This window comes from Penicillium canescens, assembly GCF_028828765.1.
Source record: "Penicillium canescens strain IBT 15451 chromosome Unknown utg000007l_segment0_segment0, whole genome shotgun sequence".
Taxonomy (NCBI): Eukaryota; Fungi; Ascomycota; class Eurotiomycetes; order Eurotiales; family Aspergillaceae; genus Penicillium; species Penicillium canescens.
In genome coordinates this window covers 460,543-481,312 of record NW_026703969.1, presented here as the reverse complement: position 1 = coordinate 481,312, position 20,770 = coordinate 460,543, and the positions used below count along the sequence as shown (strand labels likewise).

Below are 20,770 nucleotides of genomic sequence, written 5' to 3'. Positions count from 1 at the left end.
TTGATAAAAATGACACTTTCGTTGTTATATAATGTTGGCCATTGAATTTGGGACGATCTATCTAGGGCTCATTCTATCTGTCCAATGATGATCCTTCGGAAAAAGAAACAGACTATGAGGAGGTTGGGCAGGTCTTTGCTTCTTCGAATACTGTTGAATATCGAATACTGGTCTCTAACACCACGAAGAGGTGCCTGCACATTGCTAGAGGGCTTGTTAACGCAGCAATCCCCTGCAGAGCACGTTTGTTGACGCAGAGCTCGTCCTGCGAAGCACCTTCTTACACTCGCGGGGCTCAGGGCAGCGAGGGAGCACATTTTTACAGTCACAGGGCTCATTGGCTGTGAGGGAGCACATTTTTACATACACAGGGCTCATTGGCTGTGAGGGAGCACATTTTTACATACACAGGGCTCATTGGCTGTGAGGGAGCACATTTTTACAGTCACAGGGCTCATTGGCTGTGAGGGAGCGCAAATCTTACATCGCTGGGCTCGTGGCAGCGACAGCCGTGGTCACGGAAGGTCTGGAGTACTTGGTTTCGCAGAGCCCATCCTGCGAGGCACACTTGTTGACGCAGAGCCCATCCTGCGAAGCACACTTGTTGACGCAGAGCCCATCCTGCGAAGCACACTTGATCACGCAGAGCCCATCCTGCGAGGCACACTTGTTGACGCAGAGCCCATCCTGCGAAGCACACTTGTTGACGCAGAGCCCATCCTGCGAGGCACACTTGTTGACGCAGAGCCCATCCTGCGAAGCACACTTGGTAACGCAGAGCCCATCCTGCGAGGCACACTTGGTAACGCAGAGCCCATCCTGCGAAGCACACTTGTTGACGCAGAGCCCATCCTGCGAGGCACACTTGTTGACGCAGAGCCCATCCTGCGAAGCACACTTGGTAACGCAGAGCCCATCCTGCGAGGCACACTTGGTAACGCAGAGCCCATCCTGCGAGGCACACTTGTTGACGCAGAGCCCATCCTGCGAAGCACACTTGTTGACGCAGAGCCCATCCTGCGAAGCACACTTGATCACGCAGAGCCCATCCTGCGAGGCACACTTGGTAACGCAGAGCCCATCCTGCGAGGCACACTTGTTGACGCAGAGCCCATCCTGCGAAGCACACTTGTTGACGCAGATCCCATCCTGCGAAGCACACTTGATCACGCAGAGCCCATCCTGCGAGGCACACTTGTTGACGCAGAGCCCATCCTGCGAAGCACACTTGGTAACGCAGAGCCCATCCTGCGAGGCACACTTGGTAATGCAGCGGTTCCTGCGGAGAACTTGGTAATGCAGCGGTCTCCTGCAGAGAACTTGGTAATGCAGCGGTCTCCTGCAGAGAACTTGTTAACGCAGCGGTCTCCTGCGGGTCTCACTTGTCATCACAGCGCCCCCTGCGAGGTAGTCTTGTTTTCGCAGCACCTCCCTGCGAGGATTATTGTTGACGCAGACCTATCCTGCGGGGTAGTCTTGTTTTCGCAGCACCTCCCTGCGAGGATTGTTGTTCACGCAGACCTATCCTGCGAGGTAGTCTTGTTGACGCAGCACCTCCCTGCGAGGATTGTTGTTCACGCAGACCTATCCTGCGGAGCACCTTTCTACACTCGCTGGGCTCATGGCAGCGAGGGAGCGCAAATCTTACATCGCTGGGCTCGTGGCAGCGACAGCCGTGGTCACGGAAGCTCTCAAGCCCGCAGGCAAGAGAGGGACACTATGATGCATCAAAGAGTGAGGACCAAAGTGTGAGGATGGAAGTCCTGAGAATTTTGCGCTGGGAATCCGACCCCTTTTATAATTTTTCGGTCAAGTCTCTACCATGGAACCATTGCGCCGAGGGTAGCGAGAATCACTGTCCTGGTTGGCGCTGAAGCAAGTCGAACGACGTTGTAACGGTGTCTGGACACCTTGTGGCCTGCAGATTCATGTTTCGACCTGGGATCATTTCTCTCAAATCTTGCGTTGAGTATGGTGAACCACTTTCATCAACTGTTGAAAGAAAGCAACGCGGCAAAAATGTGATTCCTACATATTGTTGAGTTTGCAATTAAATCGCTCAAGCGGTGGCACCCTACATCTGCCCGTTTAGCCACGGTCACCGTCTCTTTCATGAGGGTTGATGTGCTTCAACAGATGCCAAAATAATAGGTTGGAAAATTTCTGGTTGACAGAAACGCTGGACTGTACTTGCGGTTGGCCGGAGGATCCTTTGGTCTCGCTCGAATCAATCCTGTTCATCCTTGGCCCCGCGCCGCTGAACGTTGTTTCTTCCCTGTCTACTCGCAGCCAGCTAATGTTGCTTTTACCAGAATCTCTACTCCCTTACCGCACAGATATTGACATACTCTCAAGCTCAGGATGAGGATTGTCCTTCTTTGGGAGGGCATAAACAAAAGCCCAGAGCTTATTGGAAAGTTTCCATAGGAAACCGAGCCTAGGACAACCATGTGAAATGTGCAACCAGGCCCACGAGCTAGGTTCGCGTGATCGCCACCCCCTCGCAAGATTGCAACGCTACTATCACATTGATGAGACTCTGGATACAAATAGCGCCCGACGGACCAATCAAACACAATGCGCGAATTTAGACAGACGCAGGTACGGTTCTGCGATGCAGGTCCCAGCGACGACCCACGGGACAGTAGATCAAGGAGGTTCTATTTATGGCCCGGAGAAGAAATGAAGAATTTGCAAAGGTCCAGACACGATCCACAAGCCCAAACTTGACGGCCGTCAGTGTCCGATGGAAAAGGACTTTGTTGCGTAGAAGGTACGGTCGAGGTACGGTCCAGGCAGGTGAGGTATTTGGAATATGACGCGGAATTCTGGCAACAGAATGGTAGGCTAAATCCCGATCCGTGGTTATGCTTTCCTGGTTCCTGTCACAGGAGAGTAATTCTCCTGTCAAGTGGCAAGCTGCTTGTCTACTTGGTCTGTAGAACGTCCTAGAAGCTATGTCTTCTGTCTTGCATAGACCTTCCACGTAGAGAGTATACTCTTTTTGAGCCCGATAAATCCTCTCCATCTGCCCAATTCGATCGCCAGTTTAATGTCTCTAGCAGACAGTTTGTAGAAACTATGCCAATTAACTTATGGACAGACCACATGAGCTTACGTAAGGTTGTCTCCGGTTTTTGCGCTAAAACCGAGAAACCGATTGGCCCCGGACATAAGTGGACGTTGTGGGCCGGCCCTCCTGCGGCCCCTAAACTTTATTTCAAATACCCTGCGTATCTTGATCATGACGCTGAATATTAAAGAATCTTCATAATAAAGTATTGCCCTTCCCCAACATCCTATATATGAAGCGACCGAGGTGATGGTAATTATGCCCTAGTTCTCTTTTCCTTTTAGCTGCAGGGCTTAATTACGAACAAACTAGAAATTAAGTGGGGCATTAATTTGTAGATAAGCTTTTCTCGTCGATCATTCATGACAGTCGCATTCTCTCACCGTGTGACCCTTTCCATGGTTCATCGAAATCCTATTTCAGGATTCAGCGATTGATCGACAACCCCGGTAATGTTCCACCTTGTTTGGGTAACTTTTGTCAAACCATGACCTTGTAACTTCCTCTGTATTGTTGTGATCTATTGTTGGGATTCCGAGGGTTGATGGATGCTTGTTCATATTTTGAAACTAGCTTCATACATACAATCTGAGATATTCATCATTCTGCGTCTTGATTGCTCAGCTGCCACATCCTCCGTTTGTAGCATCATCCGACAACACTAATTCATCGAGATAGTTACTATGGTTGCTTGGCGATCACAATGTAGCGCGTATGCCAGCGAACTGCTGATAGCATGGACGTTCTGCGCATCGGTATTTCATCTTCCTGGCTGCAGAGACACGATGTACGTAGTGCCAAATCTGCGATGACGATCGCGTTTCTTTACGCCGTGACGGACGGAGTAATGACATCGCGCGGCCTGTGATTGATGATCAGCTTGTAACAAACGTTGGAAGAAGGTCAGCTCATACCTCATCTCCAGCCTTCCGTCTTGATTGATTCAATGCTGTCGATATGGCTAGGCTCGGCTGTTAAGATTGTTTGAAACCACTTTTCAATGTTGCTTTGTGCAGGCCTTATATTAGGGAGGGTTGCCAATGAACCCCTACGGCCAACCGAGCGACGGGCAGTTCCTGCTCGGTTTCGATTGCCTGAATGCTTAGGCGATCTGGCACCAGAGCGACGTTGCTTGCGCAAGATATGGTACATTTTCCCTCGTAGAGACTCAACGCTTCGGTCCACCTGATATTGTTCATAATATGCGTCGGAGCGGGCTTTCCACGACAGCGCCCGATGGGCATCCAGCCAGGAGAGAAGGTTCTTCTCCTCCCATTCCGACCAGACTACCTCGCTTCAAGGAGGCATAGCGCTCGCATGAACTAACGGGAACCAGAGAGGCCTTTTCAGCAATGGCACGACTTGAACTCTGCATGATGGGAAAGGTGAGCCTAAATCCCCTCCAGGTCCCAGTAAAAGCTGAGATAGTATCCTTGGTTCATCTGAAATTTTCTGAAGGCTCGTGGCATAATCATGGACCACTCTGGACAGTCGCTTCGGTCAGTCTGAGTTGTACTCTATCGACTACGTATTTCAGAATCCCCCGGACTCCCAGCGCCCGAACACATTCATAGTTACAAGAACGACCACCCTTCAGTTTAGTACTTCTCAATATCTTGAACACAATGACTGTCTGTGGAAATGTACGTAGCAATGAGTTCTTAAACCGAGCCCCACCGGGTACTAAGGTAACATGAAACAGACTTCAGAGGCAAAAACTTTGCCTTCTGACGAAGTCCCTTCCTCTAAATTTGAATGACTTTCGTGCCTGATTGGCTAAAATGTATTCCAATTTAAGCGACGATCGCGGTACGTACTGATGGAAGATAGTGCGCCTTGCAAACCCTATCGCAAACACCGGTTTGGAGAGCAAATTCTTCATAAAAGCCTCAGCGACTTCTCCTGTAACATCCGACTTGAAAACTCGTTATCTCACTTTGACACAGATTCAGCTATGGGTGGAATTCGAAAACTTCCGTTTACTGATCAACGACAAAGCTTTCGGAGCCGATTACAACGTGCACTGTCCCTGTCATCCTCCGGATCTGAGGATATTTGGATTCCGCCCAGATCCACGGCGGGGGATACTACGGAGGACGAGCGTTCTCAGGAGGACGACTCTTTTGGCAACGACCGCAATGAAATCACAGTGGATGATGGCCAGGAAAGTCTTCTGCCCACCTGGAGTACGGGCCCGAGACCAGACGAAGAACTGGAACAACCCGGACCGGATCTCTCCGAGAAATGCAATATGATCGCCTTCCAATGTCTTGCAGAGTGAGTGTCAATCCGCTCCCTTGGAATGGTGTTTTGTGATATGCTGACTTACAACGCTTAGACTAGATGTCCGAACGAAGTCAGTCGTGCGACCCACCAGAGAAAGAACACAGGCTAATTATTTTGCAGGTCCATGCAGAAGTCATTGAATAACCAGAACAGCTGGATTGGAAACATTCGCAGTGGTCTGGAGGAAATCCGCAGTCGGTTGGCTGTCGTGGAGACGGCTATTGAAATGAGGGCCAAAAAGGGGGAGAACAATGCTACTGAGGGTGATACATCTAGACGATCGCTTCGGTCGCAGCAGTGATTCAGACCGGAAATATGACGAAATTAAGTCTATAGTCTAGAGCCGGATGTCAGCCCTTAACTGAGGTATTCTTATTACGTTGCGCTATGCGAACAATTATATTTCACCTTGTTGAAATGGATGCAAGATCCATCGTATGATGCCTTGCATTCAAGGCATCATTCTGATGCATCAATTCAGATGCCTCACATCTCTTTAGGTCAACATTGACACCTCCCAGTTCAGTACTAGTGCGACCGTATATATAGCAAATCTTTCATACCATGGAAGATCAGACTTAAACACCTCTCTGGAATAGACTGTTTGCATGCTTTATTCATCTCCTACCATTAGACATCCCAAGTTTTAACACCGTTCAAAAGTATCTTCCCACTCCACTTTTTCGGGTCCCCTCTCAAAATATATATATCACTTACACTGTATATAGCACCACCATTTTATGGTCTATAATGCTATAATTAAAAATTGAGGTTGCTTAATAATAGCACAATAAAAATCTCGCTTAATATTTTGTATAATACCCCTTAGCCTTCCGTACTGCTTTCAAACGTCTTCCCATACTCAATATCAGCGCATCTATCTTTGCTTGATCTATTGCCTTCCAAGCTTCCACCAGGCATTTTTTAATAAAGCCAGTCTATCTCCTTTCTTCCTTGGCCAATAAGCTCTAGAAACATTGCAAAAAGCTTCAATTTCAACCAACGCTAGACCGGTTCAATTGGGTTTAAATTAGGTGAGTGCGCGGGCCAATCCTCGACGTATACTCCGTGCCTTTCAAACCACTCTTACGTCGCCATCGCTAGATGAATCTTTGCGTTATCTTGCTGAAATACTAAATCAGGGGTATAGATTGACATCAGACCTTTTTCGAGTGCTTCGATATACGATTTTGAAGTGTAAACCCTTCCTGAAGGCGAGTCTTCGTCCCGTTCCATGATAATTAATTCTGTCCGACCACCTAGCCAGATTCCGGCCCAAACAATTTGCGAAATATCTTTAACGTGTACTTTCGCATTCACAAGATCGCGGCGAAGACCCTCGGAGTCCGTACGGAAGCACCATTGTGGTCCAAACTTCGAGGTTCGCTGCACCGAACACTCGTCCGAGAAGATCCACGATTGGAAGCTTTCACGCCGCCATTTTCGCGCAAATCTTAGCCGTTTCCTTGTAAGAGAGGGCTTAATTGGTATCTTTCTTTTTGAACGCCGTTTTCCGAGACCGTATTGCTTTAAAACTCGCTGTATAGTGGACCGAGACGGATGACCAGGTGTCGCAGCACTAAGCTGTTTATAGGTCCAAAAGGGGTGTCGCGCGCTTGTAAATAGAGGCAAGTGGAAGCTCGAGAGCTTAGTATAGGAGGACGGCGGGCTCGGGGAAGGCTTTCAAATAATTGATGCTCCTCGAAGCATTTCAACGTATTATAGATCGTCCGACGGCTACATTCGAATTCATTAGCTAGCTTTGACTGCGAAATGCCGTTCTTATGGCCAAATACAATAGCTGACCTTTGCTCAATAGATAGTTCAGCCGTTTTACGACGTTTTGAACTTATTTCCATTGAAATCGGACATGTAGGAGAGGTGTAGGAAGAAAAATAGAAAGGTGGGTGGGTTGCCGGGTCAAATTGTAGTGGGGCAGTGGGAAGATATTTTTGACTGGTATCTGTATATATACAACGAGAAGAACAAGTTGATTTCCAACCAACTTGGTTCTTCGTATACATATCTCGGGATTAATTCCGATGGTTCGGCTTGGTTCCTGATCTGCACCAGCCTCATATCACAACAGAATCATCAGCGATCAACTCCGTGATATTGTTTCGCCCATCTGCGATGGAGGGTCTGTTACGTTTAAGTGAAACAGGTGCAGGTGATGAGCCTGACAGGATGCAGGGTTGAAGCACTTTAGCTGTGCGTTATCCGGAGCGTTATCTCCGTCATAGCTGACCGGCGTGAGTAAGGTGCAACCGAGGGGGTGATCAAGAGCGACAGCATCTATATCATGCCGTGATGCTAGTTCTGCAACATCGATGTACGAGCGCAGTCGGTTCACCACTCTAGACGGGCGTTCGGAAAGTTCCTTGTACGTCCAGCCATACGCTAAAAAACCCTGAAGAATCAATGCTGTTGCCACCTTATCCAGTGAGCAGCCTTTCTCCAGGATTTCAGGCCGCTGCAACCTGAGATATTCCAATAGAAGAGAGACATCTCCCTTACTTAGTTTTCTTTCCCACCTGTTTCAATCTAGTCAGTTTCTTGCAAATGTCTGGAAGGCATACAACACACTTACACTGTGTTTATCTGGCTACCAAGCATGAGCAATAGCCCCGGGCCGGCATCCATCAGAATTTGCATGTACCTTTGGCCAGCCTTACGATCGGCTTTCACAGCGCCTATGGAGGCTGATATGCTTGCTGCCTGCAAAGACAAAGCGGCAGACTTTCTGCCACGGCCACGGGATAAGCGGAGGAGGTCAGAGGTCGCCAACTGTTCAAGATCATGATCCAAGAATATGTGACAGAGGCGACTTGCACAATCATAATCATCGCGGCCACGCTTCACCCGAAGAAAACCATGGAACAGTCTCTGAAAGCGAGCGACTGGACTTGTACCAACGCCAGAGAAAATCCTTTCCCGAGTGGACCAAAGATTCGCGTATGTCGCTCCATCGAGTTCCATGGCATTGATTAAACCCTGGAGCGCCCGGGCTAGATAGGTTGCCCTTGAGTTTCGAGATCCCAATCTGGCCCTGAAGAAAGCCGCCGCATTCGTATGGTTCTCCAGAGGAGCATAGGCCGCATCAGTGGAGCCAGTCTCAATCACCCCGCCTGGCCGGGAGGAAACGGATGGAGACAATTCAGAAGCAACCAGCGACAAGTTGGGTGTCTCCGATTCCGCTGGAGTGGAAGGGAAACAAGTCCTCTGTTCCAGACCAACCACAACAGGGCTTGATGCAGCTTCAGCTATGAAGGGGGGATATCAAGCGAAAAACCTTGTTGACAAGATTCCATAGACCTTTCTACTTCCAAGGCCATGGTAGCTGCCCCTTCCTGATATGATGGCGAGCTGAAGAGGATCCGTCGTTGGGTTTCTGTGCATTGGAACACAAAGCCGCGAAAGCACCCAAGTAGACCCTTATAACGCCACTCAGATGTAGGAACTAACACAAGAGGGTGCCATACTGACCGGTGAGTTGACAATAAGAGACGGAGAAATTTTCCGGAGCATCCAGGCTATAAGTTGTTCGTTGGTTTCATAATCCATCAGAATTGGGACCTGCTAGGCCGTACAAATCAAACTCAGGGGCGAAAAAATGCGGGAGAGATAGCCAGAGCCACAATGTCGGCCTTATATTGTTCTTGGACTGAATTATTGGCACAACTTTCAGAAACAACGACACCAAGTGAGACAGGGACAATTCCTGGCCGATTTAACCGAGAACAAAGGGGTACTTATTCCCCCACCGCATCCCTTTATTCCATATCAATGTGAAACTTATATAAATGCACATGTGGAGTTGCAGCTTTGGCTGGAGCTCACAGGTTGCGTTGGTTAGATTAAAATCCTGGTATTCAAACATTCCCGCCACATTCGGTGGGATCAAGCCATGTGGAGTTCTTGCATAGAGTTTCCAGTACTTCGCCCGGCTGACTGCAGAAAACGCGGAATTTATGAGTCAAAAGACCTGAATATTGTCCATAGTTGTCAAAGAATGACTAAAGTGGGACGAAATACTTAAAGACAACAGCAGAAATGCTTCGAGGGTAGCGAGCGACGTGTTGGAAGGAAAGGGGAAAAAAGACAGGAACGAAAATGGGGCTGAGAAACTCCATTTATCTCTGAAGGAGTAGCGGCCAATGGCACGGAGGGGAATGTGGGTAGACTTGGGCGGCAGACAGAGTTGAGAGTGCTGAGAGTTTACAGTGTAGGAAGGACTCGAGAGGCCAAGGATGCGCTGGTCGCTCGGCCCGCAGCACTGCCATTCACCAAAAGCTTAATTTTCCAAATGAGCTGTTTCTCTCTTTCTTCCGTGTACGTGGTTCCCCAGTGGCGCTGTCAGATTTTACATACCCAAGATCGCCGCACGACAGGGAATACGGTATTCGATAGAATTATTACCATTGTAGCTGTATTTATTTTAATTCTTTTAACGTTGAGCTGGAACTCTAACTATTCTCATTGATGACTTGGGGAATAACTCTGGCCGGTTTTGAAGCCAGATTCATAGAAATTGTACTGTTCCTCGGTATGACACGACAAATTCCGGACCGCAGTTTCTAGATGCCAATCCGGTGCTAGATGATGCTAATGGTCTGGGCCAGTAGTCGCTTACCTTCCTCCACAATACCAGCTTACAAGATGCATATGGCAAGTAGAACTCACAAATACGGGGCATAGTTAACGATTTGGAAACCTAAAGTTGATTTCCCAGCTAGACTAAAATACGAATCCGTACCCAGACTAGCAGGATATGGTTTATAATCCAACTCTCCCCCGTAAACTATAGACGCTTGGCTGGGGGTGCGTATGAAGCTCTGCTGCCTGGCTGTGCGACCAATCATAGGCCGTCTTCTGGTGGCTCTGAGTGCTCAAGAACGCAAACTGTGAGGATCGAACCGGCGCCCTCAAAAGTCGTGCAATCCGGGCTCATAACCAGTTGATTTCCCAGCTAGACTAAAATACGAATCCGTACCCAGACTAGCAGGATATGGTTCCCGATGGATCTTCCAATGCGGCAGCGTTTCGGGTGTCGGGATTGGATATCTCCACATTACCAAAACTCAGGCGATGATGTAGAGTAACAGTTTAATTCGCAGTCACGGTCTCTTTTGGTAGTTCGTCAATCATGCCAGTTGGTTCCCTCAGTGCTAGGCTGTAATCTGCGATGGGAATGGAGCAACTACCTTGTCGAGTTGTAAAGTTAGTTCGAGTCGCTACGGAATGGTTACATAACTTACCCGAATATGACGGACGCAGAAAATCTCGGAAGGTTCGCGGTGGGCGGAGTTGAGACAAAATGGGCTGGGTCACTGTAGCTTGGTAATGTGTCTAATATAATGCCGCCTCTGTCCTAGCGCGCCTCCCGAATCCATTCGGTTCCGCTTACAACGCTCGCAAAGCGGCTGTAGCATCCTACTCGGACACTCTTCGACTCTAATTGCAGCTGCTTGGCCTGAAAGTCAAAACCTTGTACATGGGAGAGGTATCGTCCATCGGTGTCGGCGGACAATATCAATTTTGGACCAGAGAGTATTTACCGCGTCTTAGAGGATTCTGTAAAGGCACGAACAACTATTCACCTTGCAAAGACAATGGGGCTGGCTCAGTTCGCCCGGGAAGTTATAGATGAAATTATCACTGGAAAGAGTGACTCGATTTGGAAAGGTTCTAATGCCTTCATGGTTTGGTTTTTGAACGCTGTGGGACCAAGGAATGTATTAGATAGTACCTTGTTGAAGGGGGCTGGATTAGACAAGGAAGAGGCCAGGCCGAGTATTTTCAAGCTTGGCCAAGTAAAAGGCCAAGAACGCGTGAGGAAAGGTTAAAGTAGCCAGATATAACTAGCTAGGCCCACAAGCCTTAGCGTTATTGACATATTCGGCATCCATATAGTAATAGAAGTGCTTGATGTCTGCCTTTCCACTGTAATGTGATCTTCTAGGTAAATACTTTGTATCATCCATGTATCCACTATTCATTACTGACACTCTTCTCTAACTATTAGGCGTCTCTAACCGGCTGATTAAGTATGTACTATTTAGCGGTCGATAATGGTATATTTATACTTTAACTGGGCAAAATTCGGTGTAAAGACACTGTTTGAAGAGAGGAATGATGTTGATGAACGATCAAATGCAACAATTATTTGTAAGTTGACCGAATATGCATATTCAACGATGCTTTCTACGATATCAGCAATAAAAAAAGAAGATAAACATTATGGTATAAGACCCAGTGACCCACAGTGCGAAAAACTGAGGTTTAACTGTCAAGCAAACTTGCAGCTGGTGATTAAATGGTTGTTGGTCCAAAATAATACAGTGACGCAGCAAATGTTTTAACACCCCTCTGAATATTTAGATTCTGCCAGTCAAAAATTCAATTTTTTCAGCACCCTTTAACTTGTTCCTTAATGAAATACTTGGCCTTTGTGTATTGAATTGAATTATACCTTCTATGAAAAACACCTACTGAAACAAAAATGTCTAAAATGTAAGATATCATAAATTTGCTCTTCGGTTTACAATAGGCGGTCTCAAAAGCGGTCTGTCCAAGGGTGTTAAAACATTTGCTGTGTCACTGTAAATGAACGGATCATTCATTTTCTTGTTACAGTACTGTAAACAGAGTGAAAGAAGTAGGGTATTTATTGAACAAGATTGGCTAGACAACAGTCTCCACTCTAAATCACGCGCATCTCCTAATACCCAGGCACCCCCCAGTTGCAGAAGTTATTTCAACCTGCCCGCCAAGGACGATGTCCGCTTGGACAACCAAGCTGTGCCCATTTTCTTGCCATATTCCTAAGGCCTCCAATTCAAGTCCCCTTCCTGTCCTAGGTTCCTTGCTTATTATTCTGTGAAAATAAAAAAGGAAAATAAAAAAGTTTTAGAGGCCAGAAGCTCAGGCTAGCTACGCTGTGCATTTGGCAAATTTTCCAAAGCAGACATTCATTGTTTCTGTTGGCCCTCAGAATCAGAAATTCCCTGTCATAACAGACCAAGACTTGATGCATTCCTCGGACACCATTAATTGTTTGAAAAAACCAAGCTCCCTCCCTTCCGTGCCAGGCGTCAAAATGGGTGTAGCAATATATTTGCTAGGCACATTTTACGTTCATCCCCTGGTGGAGTAACCGTTTCGGAGTTCTGCTAGTCGTGAACTCGAAAACCCGCCGTTTCTGGAACGCGGGTTCCTCGATCGCCTCTGGCCGTGGTTTGGCCATGAACTCTAAACACCACTGTTTCTGGAGCGCAGCACGCCTTTTCAACGCGAAAAACCACGAAGATGAAGTGGGCCGTTATTTTTGTACCTGTTTGCGGTCTTAAGAATCCTTAAGAGCCACTTGGTCTTGTTGTACATGTAGTTCCAAGGAAGATGGATTTTCATTTATTCGGAGGGAAACATGAGGGAGGCTATAACGAGAAGGATTTCCAAATCAACTTGGTTCTTCGTATACATACTTCGGGATTAATTCCGATGGTTCGGCATGGTTCCTGATGTGCACCAGCCTCATATCACAACACAGGCAAGTGCAGAGACACAGAACAGCTGTCAACTGGATGCAACTACCCGGAAGTAGCTGGTGAATGCTCCACTACGGCTACGAGGAAGACAGACAAAGATACTTTTAGCAAAAGTCATAGCAACAGTAGGGTATTAATAAATGAGACAACCCATCAGATGAGTTCTACTTCAAGTGTCGGAAAATTGGGCACCCCGTAGATAACAGAGTGGGCGCGGAAAAGGAACCCGAAGTTCTAGGACAATCCTAGACTCGAATAATACCGACAGAGTACGGAGGGGGTATGAACTGAGTCGGGCTTACGCTCATGGATTGCAGCGCTGCTTGTGGTGCATAGCGCTCGATGAAATAAACTTCTACCACAAGGTACAGATGCTACTCTACAACTGTGGGGGCGCGTGCTTACTAGCCATCAATCCGACTCGAATCAAAGGCCCGTAGCCGGCCAATAGAATGGCGAGTATTTTGAATAAGGTGTGTAGGAACTGTTGGCTTCTTGGCAATTTTGCTTACGGTTACGGAGTACGTACGCGGTGACCAGTAAAGCACGCAAGAAAAAGGTCTCTCCGTGCCGAAAAGTAACAGAGATGTCTTATCTGCGTTTCCTCATTTTTCATTGCGCCACTCATTGGTCTCGGTCGCAAGATCTGCGGATCCGTTACCTAAAACTGAAGTAATTTATTCCCATATATCCACCCGAAATTCCTCTAGAACTCAATGTTATGCCGATGGAGAAATTTCGGACGGATAAATATTCGGCTCTAAATTAGCTCTGCACTTTCATGAAGCTCCAGTGGTGCGTCAATCGGGCTTACCTTTGCTCCTGAACTTTATTTAAGATGAATCGAGCCTTTCGGGGCGTCCGAAGGCTGCTAACTGTGTTCCTTTTGCCAGAACCAACAGGGGAATTGCATACAAGGTTAACTGTAATCTTAAGAACCCCATATTCACTAAATTATGAAAGGGTCGCATTTGCACCAGTTTCGAGGACAGTATCGCCCGGTTACTTTTGTTGAACCGTCCACTCATTCCTTGTTCCTGTATACTTACCTCAGTCATTCCTTGAACTGATCATTTCAAACCGAAGACCTCGCCTAGAACATCACTGTCGCAAAATGCGTCTCAGCTCCCTTTCCACTTTTCTTGTCGCTGTTGTCGGTGTCTTGGGCCAGCATGAGAAGCCTAGACATTATCATAGAGATGGCAAGTTTGAAATCTCTTGCGGCAACCGCGGTGGAATCCACGGTGGGATGAAAGCCGTTGCCTACTTCGGCAACTGGGTACGAGCGAACTCACGCTGAATTTTCATTCCCTGACGAATTTTTAGCTAATAGTGCTTTCGCAATACAGGATATCTATGGAGCCAACTACTTCATCACCGATGTTCCAGCAGAGAACTTGACCCATCTTGTCTATGCTTTCGCCAACGTCAACGCTACTACTGGCAGCGTGTATGAACACATCCACGTCTTTGGATAGTAGGCCTAGCTAACAGACGTTATACATAGGATATTGAGTGACACTTGGGCCGATCTCCAGTATGCGTACCCTGGAGATAATACCACTGCGCCGGGAGAGAATGTATATGGAAATATCAAGCAGATGTTCCTGTTGAAGAAGAAGCACCGCCATCTCAAAACTATGCTCTCCATCGGTGGCTGGAGCTACCGCGAGAATTTCCCCCTATGCTTTTATCTAGCACCAAGCGGCAGAATTTTGTTGATACGGCCGTCCAATTTGTCGCAGATCTCGGCTTCGATGGAATTGATATCGACTATGAGTACGTCGCAGATCACAGTCAAGCGGCTCAGATGGTGGATTTGCTCAAGCGTCTGCGCCAGAGTCTGGACCAATTAGCGGAGAAGACTGCCGCTACATCCCCATTCCAGATCAGCTATGCCTCTCCAGCGGACAAGGACAAGGCTGTCATGTTAGACCTCACTAGCATGACCCCGTATCTCGATTTCTACACTGTTATGGCTTTGGACTACATGGGACCCGGATTCAGCAATTACTCTGGCTACTTGTCAAACTTGTTCCCGGATGTCCGCAATCCACGTGCAACTGATTATGATACAAACTCGAGCCTTGATTTTTACATGTTTAACGGTCATGTTCCACCCAACAAGCTCGTTTTGGAGAACCCGCTGTACGGTCGTGTCTTCAATGGCACTAATGGCGTGGGGGATAAGTTCTCCAATGGCGGCACACAGGGCAGTCTTGGTACCGCTGGGCTTTGGAATTACAACGCACTTCCCCTACCAGGATTCAACGCTAAGGTTGTCAACATTCCTCGTGTTGGTGGAAGCTACAGCTACGACGCCAAGCAGAAATACCTGGTTAGCTATGATACTCCTGAGATAGCTGCCCTGAAGGCTGAGTATGTTCAGTGTTTGGGTCTTGCTGGCACCGCCTGGTGGGAAGTTAGCATGGACCGAAACGATACTCTGAGTCTCATCGGCACCACTGTCTCTCTGTTTGGAGGCGCTGGCTCTTTGGATCAGTCTCTTAACAACTTGAACTATCCTACCAGCACATATGTTAATCTGAAGGATGGCTTCTCTGGCAATTAAATCAGCCACCATGTTGAGAAATTTCAAAATGGGTTTGGTTGACTAACTGCAAGGTTTTCTAATACCAGGCATGGCCAGCCACCCTACTGATCTTGTGTGTTCTCCGTCTTGTTCGACCTGGATTCTATGACGTCTAGTCGCTTTCCAGCCTTTCGTTAATCATTGCAGAGAGGTTTTTTCTCATTTATCATTTTCTGCTTTTCTCTTTTGTACGTGTGCCTGAAGGTAATCACAGTCACAACCAGTTTAGGGCCTTTCCCTCCTTCAATCCCCATGGCCGCCATTGTCTCTTCTTACTAATAGACTGCTCAATCAACTTTGTTAGTTCGGCTTTTCTATGTTCTCTTCATAATCCTTGCTGTTTCCCATGTGTTAATTTTCACCTCTCCCTCATCCGCTCGGGGGGCACAATTAGTGTTGATTTTAGCACATGCAATTAGTGGATTCTAACGGGTTGAAGGATTCTCGTGCATGCTAGTACTGAAGGAGCCAATTAATCGATTTTATTGAAGAATTAATTACCAGGTCGCTGTTGAAGGCGTCTCATAGCCTTCGGGGCTATTCGGGCGTGTTACGATGCCGATATTCCGAACTGGCCCTTTTTACCATACAAAACCATATGGAAAAGCAGGTACAGAGTATCCGGGTGGTCTTGGCGAGCCGTGTCAACGTCTAAGCGAAACAAATATTGAAAAAGGAACATATCAAGCAGAATTAGCGATCTATTCATCCTGAACTCCTAATTATGCCAAGGAAGCCAATAAGGGGCAAGCCCAAAATCCTGTTGGCGGGCGACCAGGGTGCTGTCCAAGCCGGGCCGGGCTGCCTGTGGACGAGCCAAGGGCCACGGCGAGGCTTAGGCGTTATGCATGAATCCAACCGCGCATCCCCACTGCAGCCATACGCGCAAGTGTCTGAGTTATTCGGATCTTGACAGATCCAATTGCATGCAGTGCAGTGCTAAATGTAACGGCCAGCAAAGGATGAAATACAAAACATTCAGCTATAGGAAGGTTAATAACATACGGGTCCAGCATAATCACAATAAAGACACTGGCGTTTATCTAGAAACGCAGAGACGATAGTGGGAGAGGATTGGACTAGGGCAACAAGTACGGCGAAGACAGTTGCACAGGAAATCTTGATTGAGACCATTTTGATGTGTTGTTGTCGAAGAAAAAGGAGTTCACCAGAAGAAAACTGAAAAGACGTTCACAACTAGTGTCTGATTCGCAGAATTGTATACTAAAAGTGTACCATATCAGACAGCGCTTCTTCATGGGCCCTATCTTTGGTTCGGCTGTCCTCGGTCTTGTCCACTTGATTTGAAGCTGAGATGGTTATTGTTATTTTATTCGGCTAGAAATGACGGGACTTTCGCCTCACCTTCTCCTTGCACGCACACTTAAACTAACAACCTGGCCGTCTGCGAAAGTACGGCTCAAGCAAGGCGAAACATCGGCTCCTCGGGCTCGAGAGACGCAGACGCCATCTGAGGACAACGATGGTCACCAACTGGACGCCGGGGATCCGAGCCGCAAGCAAGCTATCCTATGAGGTTGTTCGAATGCCGAGAGGCAGACACTGCTATACGCTCCATTGGGTCTTCCATCAGGTAGGCATACCAGCGCATGATCTGATGAACAAAATCCACTGCGAGAAGGTCGAGGTTGCGATCATCGATGCCATCGGTATTCATGTGGAAGAAACAGAGCATGCGATGGTGTTGGTGCAGGGGAGGTTGAGCAGCCCAGACATTTGCTCGCTTCGCATACAAGTGTGAGAATCTGAGAGTGTCTTCCTGTGGTGAGATCCGAGTCAGCAAGTGTTGATCCAGTTTGACGAGGTGTTGTACTTTACGTTGTTGATGAAGAATCCCCCGAGAGTACGCTTGAGACCGATGATCAATTAGGATCGTGATCATACCAGCTTACCGACTAGATCACTTCCAATTCTCTTCAGCAATGCGGTCACCATTCACGCCATGTTGTATTCATGTTCGTTGCACTCTCCGGCTGTCGCTTCGAGAAGCCGCGCTGGATGCACCGGGCAAGTTTCCTAGACGGCAAAGGCGCGCGACGAACTCACCTGTGACAAGGAATTGTACAGTCGTACTGGGAGACAGCTTCGTGTAGATGCCAAGAGGTTGAGGCTCCGCCGTTTGGTGCGTGAAGGCGGTAAGGAGAGGGGCGGAAGACACGATGGAGCGCGCCGTAGTGCCCTAGGTCTTATCTGACTCGGCGGGAATAGGTTGCTTGGCACAACATGCTGGCGATGGGCTGCTCCTACAACGGCATGGAGATGTCAGTGGTGTTTTGTGTTTGAGACACAGACTTGGCACAAATAATCGGACCCGGCGCAGCAGGAGGCGCGATATTCCACTCACCTCATCGTGGATAACCAACGTCTGGAGCTTATGCGTGCTGTTGTTGGCCCGCGCCCTTGGTTTACAATATTCCACATAGGACATGCTGCATGGTTTGAAGCGGCAGGACCAGAAATGGTGTGTAAGCCGTGGCTTTGCGCGGAGCACTGACGAGGTGCTGGTTCGGACTCACTTTGGTGCACTGTCAACGGTTTCCTGTCCATCATTAGCTTGTTGATCGGCGAGACAATGCATGACTCACATGTTCTGGAAGAAGACACGGGAAAGGGCTCCGTGGCTTTGCGCTGGTGTATATTGGACGGAATGCATGGATCTGGTTGTTTCGCATCATCTTTGAAGTCAGTTGAATTTGGACAGTATCGTGCTGAAATTTACATACCTGTATGAAAAGTCGCTCTTTTGCATCGGGGGAGGTCCAGGGCGAGACAGTGAGTCGGCTGCTATGGTGGAGAGAGATGTTCGCATAGACACTTTGACCAGCTAACCCAAATCTTGTTCTTTGATCGGCTGGCATGGGTGGCATAGTGGACCTGGTGGGAATCACGTCTCTCTCTCACAGGCACTTTCTAGCTTGCCGGTCCACGATGTATCTAAAAATGTCAGTACAGTGGAAAAATCAGTACTGGGTCGAAGGGGGTGAACTTATCGAGTGCCTCAAGACACAAGGCCTGCTCGACTTTGGGTAGCCAAGTGATAGAATTGTAGAACAAATTGCTGGGGGTAGAGGACGTATTTATAGGCTTCTCGGCCCCTGTCGCGTACGTGCTCTGCTAGGTAGCAAACGTTGAAGGACACGATGCCTATCCTATGTGAGGCCTGTTGCAACCCATGCCTTCGTTTTTACCGCGACTTTTGCAGCGACATTCTTGATGCCATTTTATATGCCCACAGAGAGAGACGAGTTGGGGTTATGTTAAGAAAAAGTGATGCTGAATCGGTTAAGGAAACGTTGGCTAACGATCAAATCCTCCACGGTCTTCTATATTGAGACACTGGGAGCTATTAAATCTTCGATGATTCATGTTTGACCATCTCATCTGTTAATGACCCAACGTTGAATCGTCAAAGAGCGCCTTCAATTTCTTCACTAGGAGACATGGACTGGTCTTCCCAGCCTCGCTTTACAGTTGGCTGTGTGAGCTGTGCGTCTGTCCGTCTAGACTGGAGTGGGAGCATTAGGTCACGGTCGCGTGTGCTGACCCGCGGACATTGTTGATTTAGCCGTACATGAACTAAATATTTTGAACTCGCAACGATCATTAATTTTTTTTTTTTGGGTTGGTATAATAATTCTAAATTGTACAATATTTCTGTCACATTTTGAGGCTTTAGCAAATGTAAAAGTGGGATATTAAAATATATATATCCCCTCAATTAGCGTTCATCACCAGGGAGCTGATGAATATGAGATATATCGACAGCTCCTCATCGCATTGTACCTGCTCATGGCATCCCATGCCAACAAATAAAACATCAGTGAATCTCACAGTATGTATGTATCATTTCTTTCCAATTGATTATCCGGTCAGTGAACAAAGGCGTCGGAATGACGCCTGTAGAACACCAAAATCCGTCATTATGCTATGATGATTGTACCCACCCTTTTACCACGGTCACACGGGCTTACAACGACCGTTGGTGGCTGGCTAAATTTGCTCAAGTCTGCAAAGGTCATGGACATGAATACTTGGGATCTAAACCTCAACGCCGTGAGGCTTGATCAACTCCCCGACTAACGCGTTGATCACTATTACTATTATCCAATGGAGACAAAACTGCCAACAGCCCACTGAAAATATTAACCGATTATAGTCAATTGGACCGTTTTACGATCTGAAGGTTGTTGTGCGTGATTTTGCAACCTTGGCTCATCTTTTGGATCTCGGACTACATGTACCCGACACTGTTAAGTTAGTTGACTCTAGGTACAAGACGTAGTGCGAGGAAGCAAAAGAAAGGTAGCTTCCTCGCGTTCAGGGGAACCCATGTACACCATGTGGGTCCCGCGCAGATCATATCTCAATCCGTCCCGTATGCTTCATGTATATCCTTGACAGAGCCCCAACTTAGCTCTTCGGCCCTTCATATTCTCGAGGAACCAAAAATTATTCCTGGGGCCTTCAGTACAGTTCCTGAATAAATAAGAAATGGCTTTGGGAACATTTCGGCTGGATCTAGGAGCTCTTGCACTCCTGGGCCCTTGTTTCTGGTTCCTAGAGCTAATTTTCTGTCTCCGAGGGTCAAGTGGAGTCCTCACGAGATCCCCTCGCCAGGCCGGCGCACAAATCTCCGCGCCATTTAATTATTCCCAGAAGGCCAAGCTGTGGTCCCAGGAGTTAGTGAAGCTGTTGTCAGGGATATAGATGAAGCATGCGGAACGGATGGAGATATGATCCGCACGGGACCAACATGGTGTACATGGGTTCCCCCTGAACGCGAGGAAGCTACCTTTCTTTTGCTTCCTCGCGCTACGTCTTGTATCTAGAGTCAACTATAGTTGTTCTTAATACTGATTGATCATCTTGGAACACTTTCCACCTCTATGTATACGTGAGACCCTCACAGCTGTCAACAGGAACAGGACTTTCGATTCCTCGAGGCGGAAGTACAGGACCCCAGAATTTACGTCGTGTTTCCTGGAGGCTACATGGCTCCTAGAAGCTGTTTATATGCTCCCCGAGACCGCACACAAGCCTCCGGGAGCAGGAGAGCTCCCAGGCCCATGATGAGTGTTCCTAGCACTGATAGAGCTGTCAACAGAAACGTGACTGATGATAGTGGGCATGGACAGACCTACAAGCTACTGTACGTTTGATTTCCTGGGGCTCTGTGATTCCCGGGCTACTCACATGTTTCCATGGTCAGCTTTTGAAGTCTTCAAAAACAGAAATGCTGGTGAATACTTA

The 20,770-nt window shown here is 47.7% G+C and overlaps 4 protein-coding genes across 4 annotated transcripts; 3 read left to right on the top strand and 1 right to left on the bottom strand.

Moving 5' to 3' along the window:
- Positions 1 to 7,872: 7,872 nt before the first annotated feature.
- Positions 7,873 to 8,694, bottom strand: N7446_010582 (uncharacterized protein; the record flags this gene model as incomplete). The annotated part of the gene is made up of 3 exons (XM_058519325.1): positions 7,873 to 7,903; positions 7,950 to 8,622; positions 8,652 to 8,694. 3 exons carry the CDS (start codon positions 8,692 to 8,694, stop codon positions 7,873 to 7,875), a joined length of 747 nt encoding a protein of 248 aa, XP_058368163.1.
- A 1,982-nt stretch (positions 8,695 to 10,676) lies between these two features.
- N7446_010581 (uncharacterized protein) lies at positions 10,677 to 11,205 on the top strand (the record flags this gene model as incomplete). Its single annotated transcript, XM_058519324.1, is given in 3 exon segments — positions 10,677 to 10,699; positions 10,735 to 10,849; positions 10,861 to 11,205. 3 exon segments carry the CDS (start codon positions 10,677 to 10,679, stop codon positions 11,203 to 11,205), a joined length of 483 nt encoding a protein of 160 aa, XP_058368162.1.
- Positions 11,206 to 14,020: 2,815 nt separating this feature from the next.
- On the top strand, positions 14,021 to 14,384 carry N7446_010580 (Endochitinase B1; the record flags this gene model as incomplete). The annotated part of the gene is made up of 2 exons (XM_058519323.1): positions 14,021 to 14,185; positions 14,256 to 14,384. 2 exons carry the CDS (start codon positions 14,021 to 14,023, stop codon positions 14,382 to 14,384), a joined length of 294 nt encoding a protein of 97 aa, XP_058368161.1.
- Positions 14,385 to 14,716: 332 nt separating this feature from the next.
- On the top strand, positions 14,717 to 15,478 carry N7446_010579 (Endochitinase B1; the record flags this gene model as incomplete). Its single annotated transcript, XM_058519322.1, has 1 exon — positions 14,717 to 15,478. The coding sequence occupies one exon, from the start codon at positions 14,717 to 14,719 to the stop codon at positions 15,476 to 15,478; it is 762 nt and encodes a 253-aa protein (XP_058368160.1).
- Between the last annotated feature and the right edge of the window lie 5,292 nt (positions 15,479 to 20,770).